The sequence below is a fragment of the Primulina huaijiensis genome, chromosome 8 (assembly GCF_012295235.1).
Source record: "Primulina huaijiensis isolate GDHJ02 chromosome 8, ASM1229523v2, whole genome shotgun sequence".
Lineage (NCBI taxonomy): Eukaryota > Viridiplantae > Streptophyta > Magnoliopsida > Lamiales > Gesneriaceae > Primulina > Primulina huaijiensis.
Genome location: NC_133313.1, coordinates 2,335,904 through 2,347,092, shown reverse-complemented (window position 1 = coordinate 2,347,092; position 11,189 = coordinate 2,335,904). Strand labels below are relative to the sequence as shown.

Sequence of the window (11,189 nt, the reverse complement as noted above, 5' to 3'; positions counted from 1 at the left end):
ATTCATCGACAACAGTTCAATAATGATAACATTAACTAAGTATGGCTTCATTTATTGGATTATTTTTCACAATATATAAAATTTAACTATATATAAATTTTACTGATAAAATATAATTTTAAGTACACAAAATTTTATAATATAAGTTATGAGCGTAAAAAACGAATCCAATTCGCTAAACCGATCCGATTTGACCCGAAAAAATAATCGGGTTCGGTTCAGGTCAAGTATTTTTTTTAAATATAGAACTAAGAAATATAGACTATATTTTTATGTATTGTATGTTTGAATATTTTTTATTATATATATATCGATATCTTAAATTTTCATAATGTAATATTTATTTTGTAAAATATCGCTTTTAGAATAATTATTTATTTATTTTTAGTAATTATACTTTAAAGTTTCTATAATTAGACTTTTAAGTTTATGAATTTGTTCATAAATGAGGATTTTTGAACTTGAATGTCAGGCAAATATGTTGGTCAACTCTTCTGAGGTCAATGCATGACTTAATAAAGAGTCAAGAAGCGTGGCAGCTGGAACCAGTGTATCAACCAACAGAAAGCCGTTGATAACTGCCAAGAAGACCTGGAAAAGAGGAGATACAAGTCAGCTGATTGTGGTGACTAGCAGAAGCCGGATCAGGAGCAAAACATAATAAGAAACGAAAGTGCAGAGTTGAATAGAATGACACCTATTGATTCAAGAAGGAATCGAAGTTTTGTTATGGGGTTTTGAGTTTCTGTTTCTTTCTGATCCTTGTAATCAAATCGAAGCTGAATAAAATTACTTTTCCTTCTCCCGTGGATGTAGATCAATTTGATCGAACCACGTAATTCCCGTGTTCTTCCTTTTCTTGTTTTAGATTCATAGTCTTGATTTGTGTTTGCGATAAACTGTACGAATAATCTTCATAGTTGTGCGTGCAAAGGTGCTCGTCCACAAAGTGTCTGTCATTTATTCACTACAATTGGTATCAGAGCATCAGGTTTCTTGATCGATTGTGAATAAACAACGATGACAACAAGAATTGATGTGGAGCGCTTCGACGGCAAAGGAGATTTTGGGATTTGGCGACGAAGAATTCATGCCATCCTTGTTCAACAGAAGGTGGCCAAGGCATTGGGTGGTTTTAAAAACCTACCCGAATCTCTCTCAGAAGATCAAAAGAATGAACAAATGGAATTGGCCTTCAGCACTTTAACCCTGCATCTTGATGATAAAGTGCTTAGAGAAGTCTCATCAGAGACAACTGCAGCCGACCTGTGGAAGAAACTAGAAGACTTGTATCTCACCAAATCCCTACAAGATCGTATTTACTTGAAGAGCAAACTGTTTGGATTCAAGATGAATGAAACAAAGATAACGACTGATAATATGGATGAGTTCAACAAGTTGTTACTTGACCTTGAAAACATTGGGATCAAGATCAATGATGAGGATAAAGCCATTATCCTTTTGAACTCTCTTCCAAAATCCTATTCTACTTTCGTTGAAACTCTAAAATATGCTAGAGATTCACTTTCCTTGAATGATGTACAAAAGGCCTTGAGATCCAAAGAATCTGATGCACTTACTGAAAACAGATCTCTATCAATTGCAGACAGTCTTCTGGTGCGTGGAAGGCCTGAGTTCAGATTTGACAGAAGAAAATCTCGGAGCAAATCTAGGAGCAAGTCAAGGAATAAGATTGTTAAGGGCAAGTGCTTCCATTGTCACAAGGATGGGCATTATAGAAGAGAGTGTCCAGAAAGAAAGAAAGGCCAAGAAAATTTCAAAAATCATGGTGAGTTAGAAGTTGCTCAAGATGGTTATGAGAGTGCAGAGGTGCTCTGTGTTTCAAATCAGAGAACGGATGAGTGTTGGGTAATGGACAGTGGCTGTTCTTTCCACATGTGCCCCAACAAGACCAGCTTTGAGTCATACCAAGAATTGGACGGAGGACATGTAATTCTTGGAAATAACAAGACCTGTAAGGTTGAAGGAATCGGCTCAATAAGACTCAAACTTCACAATGGCACTGAGATGGTTCTAAATGATGTGAGATATGTTCCTGAATTAAAAAGAAATTTAATCTCTCTTGGAGCACTGGACAAAAAGGGATGCACTTTCAAATCTGAAAATGGAAAGCTCAAAGTGACAAAAGGATCTCTTGTGGTTATGAAAGGAAGTCTGATCAATGGACTCTATGTACTTTCAGGAAATACCACTGTCATGCCTACTGCTCTTGCTACAAAATCCACTGAAAGCACAAACCTATGGCATTTGAGGTTAGGTCACATAAGTGATCGAGGTCTACAAGAACTAAGTAGACAGGGACTTATAACTAAGGCATGTATCTCAACACCTGAACTCTGTGAAGTGTGCATAAAAGGGAAGGCAACAAGAGTCAAGTTCACCAAGACTGAACATAAAACCAATGCGCCTCTTGAGTATGTGCATTCTGACCTGTGGGGGCCATCTAAGGAACCTTCACTAGGTGGAGCAAATTATTTCATGTCCCTAGTTGATGATTATTCCAGAAGAGTATGGGTGTATCCTATAAAGCACAAAAGTGATGCATTCAACAGATTCAAACAATGGATAACCCTCCAAGAAAACCAAACTGGAAAGAAGTTGAAACTCCTAAGGACAGACAATGGATTGGAGTATTGTTCTAAGGAGTTCAATCAGTTTTGTCAAGACAAAGGCATTGCTAGACATTTAACAGTTCCCGGCACACCACAACAGAATGGCTTGGCTGAAAGAATGAATAGAACACTATTGGAACGTGTGAGATGCATGCTGTTAACCTCAGGATTGCCAAAGGTCTTCTGGGCTCAGGCAGTAGTTACTGCAAGTTACCTGATCAATAGGTCACCATCTGTTCCACTTGGATTCATCACACCAATGGAAAAGTGGGCTGGAAAAACACCTTCATTAGATCATCTTAGACCTTTTGGATGCACGGCCTATGCTCACATCAAGCAAGGAAAGTTGGAACCAAGAGCCATTAAGTGCATGTTCCTTGGGTATCCAGAAGGTGTTAAGGGATACAAATTAAGGTGTATAGAAGCTGGAAAAGAAAAGACTTTTGTTTGCAGAGACGTTACCTTTAAGGAGGAAGAATTCCCTGTCAAGTTGAAACATGAACAGAATGTATCAAGTGATTATGAAGAACCTGAGATCACTGTTACACCAGTTGAGGTGGAGCTGCCAATTTTCCCATCTGAGGTTGAAAATGAAATTCAAGAAAGTCAAGAGCATCCCGACATACATGAATATCAACTGATTAGGGATAGACAAAAGAGAATCATCAAACCACCACAAAGATATGGGCATGCAGATATGATTTCCTTTGCTCTAACTGCAGCATCAAAAATTGAAGACAATGAACCTGCTTCATTAGGTGAAGCCATGAACTCTGCAGAAAATAAACATTGGATGAGTGCCATGAAGGAAGAAATAGAATCACTTGAAAAGAAAAATACTTGGAAACTGGTTCCCGCTCCAAAAAGGCACAAGATCATTGGCTCTAAATGGATATTCAAGAAAAAAGAAGGTATCGTAGGCGTGGAAAATCCTAGATACAAAGCCAGACTTGTTGCTAAAGGCTTTGCTCAAACTGAAGGGGTGGATTTTCATGAGATATTTTCACCAGTTGTTAAACACAAATCCATAAGGAGCATCCTATCCATAGTTGCTAAGGAAGATCTGGAATTGGATCAACTGGATGTTAAAACAGCATTTTTACATGGTGAGTTGGATGAAAAGATCTACATGCAACAACCAGAACTGTTTGAGGTAAATGCTGAAATTCCAATGGTGTGTGAACTCAAGAAATCTTTATACGGTTTAAAACAAGCTCCAAGGCAATGGTATAGGAAATTTGATGATTTCATGATGAGTCATAACTTTAGAAGGAGTGAATATGATTGGTGTGTGTATCATAAAAGGTTGACAAGCGGCAAAAACCTCTATTTACTCCTATATGTGGATGATATGCTGCTGGCCTGTGAAGACAGAGGTGAAATCTCAAGTTTGAAGGCAGAACTCAGCTCAAAGTTTGAGATGAAAGATCTTGGATCTGCAAGAAAGATTCTTGGCATGGAAATAATCAGGAAGAGATCAAAAAGGCAACTCTTCCTCACTCAAACAGGATATGTTCGAAAGATCTTGCACAAATTTAGTATGCATAATGCTAAGCCAGTACAGAGCCCGTTAGCTAATCATTTCAAACTCTCGGCTGATCAAAGTCCCTGCACAGAAGAAGATATAAAATACATGGAAAGCATACCATATTCCAGTGTGGTGGGCAGCTTAATGTATGCCATGATATGCACTAGACCTGACTTAGCTTATGCAATCAGTCTAGTAAGTAGATTCATGACCAATCCAGGTAAGGAACATTGGTCAGCCCTCAAGTGGATACTGAGGTATGTAAAGGGATCAGAGAATATGGGACTGTCATTTACTGACAGTAGAGAGGATGAAAACAAGCTGGTTATAGGCTATGTGGACTCAGATTATGCTGGGAGTATTGATACCAGAAAATCTCTGACAGGATATGTGTTCACTTTGAATGGAACAGCAGTGAGTTGGAAGTCTATGCTCCAACCAGTGGTGGCCCTATCCACAACAGAAGCAGAGTACATTGCTGTCACAGAGGGAGTAAAAGAAGGAATCTGGTTCCAAGGTTTTTTGAAAGACTTAGGTTTTGATCAAGAATCAATACTCATCCATTGTGACAATCAAAGCGCAGTGCACCTGTCCAAACATCAAGTGTTTCATGAAAGGTCCAAGCACGTAGACGTTAAGCTACATTTTGTAAGAGAAGTGACTGAGACAGGAAAGATACAGGTGGTAAAGATCAATACTCATGATAATCCAGCAGACATGTTCACTAAGGTTCTTCCCATTAGGAAGCTGGATTATTGTCTGGACCAGATCAAGTTAAAACATGGGATAGAGCCTTAAGGTAATATAGGAGAAGGAGGAGTAATTTATGAGAAAAGAGAATTGACAACAAGGTGGAGAATTGTAAGGCAAATATGTTGGTCAACTCTTCTGAGGTCAATGCATGACTTAATAAAGAGTCAAGAAGCGTGGCAGCTGGAACCAGTGTATCAACCAACAGAAAGCCGTTGATAACTGCCAAGAAGACCTGGAAAAGAGGAGATACAAGTCAGCTGATTGTGGTGACTAGCAGAAGCCGGATCAGGAGCAAAACATAATAAGAAACGAAAGTGCAGAGTTGAATAGAATGACACCTATTGATTCAAGAAGGAATCGAAGTTTTGTTATGGGGTTTTGAGTTTCTGTTTCTTTCTGATCCTTGTAATCAAATCGAAGCTGAATAAAATTACTTTTCCTTCTCCCGTGGATGTAGATCAATTTGATCGAACCACGTAATTCCCGTGTTCTTCATTTTCTTGTTTTAGATTCATAGTCTTGATTTGTGTTTGCGATAAACTGTACGAATAATCTTCATAGTTGTGCGTGCAAAGGTGCTCGTCCACAAAGTGTCTGTCATTTATTCACTACATTGAACATATCTGAATTGATAATCCTAATATAAGTAATTAAGTGTATATATAATATTGAGATACTATGGAGATGAATTTTTTTCCAGAAAATTGATATACTTTATAGAAAAACAAAATCTGGAAGATTTTTTTTTAAAAAAAATCTAATTGTTATACTAATTATTCTTAATATTTATTTATTTATTTCTTATTTTGGGTTTTCTTGATTTCGACAGTAGACATGACTAAATTGAGTCGGAGGTAGTTTTAATGGGAGACGCGAGCTAATACAAACAAAATCACTCTTTTTGACATGACGTCATCATGTTTTGCACAATTAATTGCACACGGGTTCATTGCTTATCCACATGGAAACGCGTATCAAACGTGCCCGTTGGCTCTTACACAAATTAAAACTATATTTTAATATTTTTAGTAAAAAAAAACTATATATTAATTAATAGAGGTTTATTATACTTTTTTTAAATTTTTTTGAATTGAATTAAACGAAGTTCTTCTTAGTTATAATTGAATCTTGATTTCGAAACTTCATCTTAAACTTGATATCTTAAGATTCGGTATCAGACGAGGTTGTCGATAGGGGTGTTCATCGGTCGGTTCGGTTCGATTTTCTACCAAAACAGTTCGGTTATTTAGGTCGGTTAATTCGGTTTTGATATAATTATTTAAATTAATAATATAAATATATTATAAAATTAATATGTTAACTTTCTACATGTTTTCTTAGTAAAATATTTAAATATAAGGTCTAAATTAATTAAACAAACAACAATCAATTAAAAATTGTTCAAAATAGTTTTTCATTCACTAAATATCATATCAAAAAATATAATATAAATAAAAATATAAAAAAAATTATTAATTTAATGAGATTTGAGTTTTTTCGGTTTTTTCGGTTTCGACATATAATCCGAAACCAAATTAAATAAACTTCGGTTTTAACATTTATATCCGAATTACAAAATTCGGCTTTCGGTTCGGTTCGGTGTTCGATTTTTTCGGTTTAGATTTTCGATTTTTTCGGTTTTATCTTAAGTTTGAACACCCTTAGTTGTCGATGTCACTTTTTCCTATTAACGATATGTTGGGATTTTTAAATTGGATATTAAATTTAGGAAAATTTAAAAACCGTAAATTATGTTGGCTTATATAGAATTTTGATTATGTAATTGGTCAAAATATGACCTCAATGTTATTTGTATGTTCATCGTATATTATGATAATATATTTAATGTCATGTCATCATTCTATATGTACAAATCAAAAGACGCGCAAAGTCAAAGACTAGATCATCTTAACAGATGATATAAGAGAATCTTAATAAATGTTTTGTTAAATCTAAAAATATGAGTTTGAAAACTTCTTTTTTTATATATATAAAAAACCCATAATTCTTTTTTTAAAAGAAAAGTGAACCATAATTTTTTGAAATCAATATCAGGCATTAATATAATTTTCTTGGTAAATTTAATTTTTTATTGCCAACCGAATAAAACAAAGTTTGCCTTTTTGAAGTTTTAATTAAACAAATGTGTGCATGAATCTGTGATAACCGTGTAGACCAGTATGGGACCGTTTTGATGCTAAACTCAGAGCAAGTGGGAACCAATTGGATTCATTGAATATTCAAACAATACTCTGAATTTGGACATTTTTAGTAATCAATAAATTCGGACTCTGAAAATGATATTAAATCACGTGTGGTATAATTTCGAGGTATATCTACTTTTTCTTTTTATTTAATGAGTGGTTTATCTAGGTTTTATTTATGTGAAAGGAAAAAGTAGAATAATAAATTAATTAGTATAGTAAAAAAATAATTTCAATAAAAATTTTCTTACTAAGTCGATTTAACAGTAATTGATCAATGCGTTGTGCTCGTTCGTCGTTAACAAAAATAGATTATTTTCTCAAAAAAAAATCAAAATATTAGCAATCGACATAATAATATGTCGATCGATTCTCGTTAGAATCAATTATGTATATTATTTTATCATATACAACTATGGAAATACGTATTTCGTTGCTAAATGGATTTTTGTAACGTCTTTCGTTAAAACCCATAAATTTTTTAATATATACTAGTTACTATGCACATACGATGCGTGTGTGTACAAATTTTTTTTATCATTATCGATGAATTAAAGTGTAATTTGACAAATTATGGAGGGACTAAAGTGATATTTGAATTGTTGAAATAAAAAAATAAAAATAAAAGTGTGTGTTGAAATTAAAAAAACAAAATAGCAAAAACAAAAGTGTAATATTAATATCATATAAGGGTAAAATTGAAAGAAAAAATTGATGCCCTCTCTAGTTAGTTACTATCTTGTGCTCAACTTTAATAAAATAGAATAGATTTGAATAAATTTTCGAAATAAAAAATAAGATATATAAAAAATAAAATAAGATTCTGATTTTTTTTACCATAAATGTTGAAATTTTCTTTTTGACATCTTGATTTTTGCAGTGGACATGTGCTTTTATTTTTTTTTTATGGGGAAGTTGGTGAAAAATCCCCAATCAAAACTTTTCTTTGGGTTCACTCTTTACCCACAAAATAGTGGTACTATGTCATACAAATTGTGGTACACTTCATGTGGAAATGTGGTATACTTCATGTGAAAATCCCCAATCAAAACATTTCTTTGAGTTCATTTATTATCTCCATCGAGACTAGTATCCAACGTGCCAATTGGATCTTAAAATATACCGTATGTATATTTAATTGTGTTTTATCTCCTATTATATTATCATTTATATTTAAATGGATTTAGCCGTGTTTAATTGTTGCTGACAAAGTATGGTCTCTCTTGCCATTGATTATTGGTAAAAACTTGTGCGAGACAGTTTCACGGGTCGTATTTTGTAAGACAGATATCTTATTTAGGTCATCAATAAAAAATTATTACTTTTTATGTTAAGAGTATTACTTTTCATTGTGTATATCGGTAGTGTTGACTCGTCTCAAAGATAAAGATTCGTGAGACCATTTCACAAAAGACATACTCTTGATTATTTTGCATATTTCTTATTCTTTCACATAACTTAATTAAATGAGTAATTTATTGGTCACTGAGGTCTAATTTATTACTTCATATGCCAACATATACACCTTAACTCCTTCACATCCTGATCTCGGAGACTTTCATCTTCTTCTCGTGCCCTCGGTTCACATCCTAACATTTAATTCCATATACACCATAGTAAGTGTAATTGTTGTTTTGTAAAACTATCTTTTGAGCTTCAGAGGTACCGTACGGTCAAAGATTACACCTGATCATGCACTCCATGTTAATAATCCAACTTGTATTTTATGCAAAACACCTCTATCAACTCTTCCATCGTTTGAAAAAACAATCCTAGATATTTAAATCTCACTCACAAGTAACTCGTTATCTTCTATTTAACTATTGTCTTACTACGTCTAATACGACTAAACTTAAATTCCATATATATACTCAGGGGCGAGACAGTCTAGCCCACCAACCCTTTTGAAAAATGATTTAGTTAAAATCACTGGCTTTTCCATAGTTAGGCCATATCCAGACAAACGCTAAGCACCATTCTTGGTGCTAGGTTGGTCCAAAGGTAGCATGTAATTATTAATATTAATTCCATGTTCCATCTTTTATTTTGATTTAAACTTTTATACCACATTATCATAATGACATGCACAAATCAAGTCATTTTTAATATAATATTTCAATTTTTTTACTTGAAAATATTATTAATATTTTATAGTATATTTTTAATTCTTCAAATCGTACATTTTTATAGTATATTTTTAATTCTTCAAATCGTATCTATTTTTATATAATAGATAAAAGAATTTTCCATCTAAATTTAACCATTATTAGATAAGTGGGATTTGAATCCAAAACCATACGGGGTCTTGACATCTCACTCTTTGTCACTAAACCAAAAAAACGTTAATAATTGGCGTTACTAGATTCAATGCTGAATGATTGAAGTAAATATTTAGTTTCACGTTTTTCCAGATGGTCCCAATTTTCTATAGTAACTGAGACTCTGAAACATTGGACCCATTGACAATATTATTGTGAACAACATTTGTACCTCATAAAGTGAACTTTCAGTGTCCCGAAATGGGTTGTAGCTGGATAATTACTACACTTCTGTTATTGAAGCCGACACCTCGTAAACCCAAAATAAATATGAAAATTAAAATTTTTTTTATTAATTCCTGAGAAATTCCACGTGGATCCACCCTGAAAATATTGATATCATCATGTGTAAGAATTTCAAACCAACCCTTCATTAATTTAGACAAATATAATTGGAATTGAGATGAATCTGAACTGAAAACACACACGGATGCCCAAATCCATTATGATCATATATGTAAACATTGTGAAATCCATTTGCAGGCAAGATCACAAATCGATCTGTAGTACAAATGTTGGATGTCGGAGATCAGTTAGATGAGCATTTTTTACAGTAATGACAATAGATATTAACTTGTTTCCATTCATTAAACCTCAAACGGAAAAGCAGGGGATCCCCTGGTTCTACTCTGCGAAGCTGAGATATGGAGAAAAGAACGAGAAGAGTATAATCCAAGATGATGGAATTGTTCATAAATCGAAGTCCAACCACACGCTGCAATGGTAGGATATACAGATTTTTGAACTTATTATAAATGATCGTTTTTTTTTTCTTGATTCGGAGTCAAGGATAGTCCCATAGATTATCGTTTCTCGAATAGTTTTCTGGCGATTCGTCGTCATCGCCGTTGGTTTTCATCCTCGGCGGGCTTACGAGCATGCCCTCTGCCATGTCAGCCAGCAGTTTCGGCATCTCGAATAACTCCTCCTCATCCACAAACTCGGTGGTTTCCACGCTGGATGAAGCTTCCTGCGGGACATCCTCCCTGGTGCCGCTCTGAGTTACCGCTCTGGAAGCCGCGGCTGTGGCCGCCGCCGCCCTTATATCCGCAGCCGAGTTAGACGCTGGTACCGGGTACGACTCAGCTAAAGAAGGGAAGTTGATAGCAGCGTCAGGGCCTTTCAGTGCCAGCGCTGCCACGTCGTAGGCTGCAGCCGCCATTTCCGGGATGGGGTATGTTCCCAGCCAAATTCGTGTGGTTTTCCTTGGCTCGCGAATCTCCGACACCCACTTTCCGCCCCGGGATCTAATCCCACGGTAAATGGGATGCCGCCCTGATGTGGGGGAGGGAATGGCGGCCCCAGCCCCTGCCGCTGGCGGCTGAGAGACGGCTGTTAAGGAACTTTCTTGATCCTGATCATAGCTTTGATTGGGTATCAGTAAAGATGGATTTTGTATTGAATCTCGATTAGCCATGCATCAAACTTATAAAATTGGCATAGATTTGGATATGCTCGAAAATCGGGATGGTTTTAAAGGGAAAGAATCCCACAGAAAAAGCGCGGAGACTTCGCGGACCCCTTGGTTGTGGGGGCGAAGTGGGACTGTACTTGTTAAGGTTTTCGAGGTTAAAAAATATTCGGAATAGCTGTTAGGACACCACTTTATAAATATACATCTCTTTCCCCTGTACTTCCCATTTCAGAATCAAAATTTTCTCTTGGTGTATATTCATGTCGGACTGGCAACTTGTGTGATGTGGATGGACATAATTTTAACACATGTGCCACGAGTTTTCTGACGTGGCTGTGC

The 11,189-nt window shown here is 35.2% G+C and overlaps 1 protein-coding gene across 1 annotated transcript; it reads right to left on the bottom strand.

Moving 5' to 3' along the window:
- Positions 1-10,001: 10,001 nt before the first annotated feature.
- Positions 10,002-10,895, bottom strand: LOC140982475 (ethylene-responsive transcription factor ERF025-like). Its single transcript, XM_073448999.1, has one exon. It carries the CDS (start codon positions 10,851-10,853, stop codon positions 10,221-10,223), a length of 633 nt encoding a protein of 210 aa, XP_073305100.1. The 5' UTR covers positions 10,854-10,895; the 3' UTR covers positions 10,002-10,220.
- Positions 10,896-11,189: the final 294 nt, after the last annotated feature.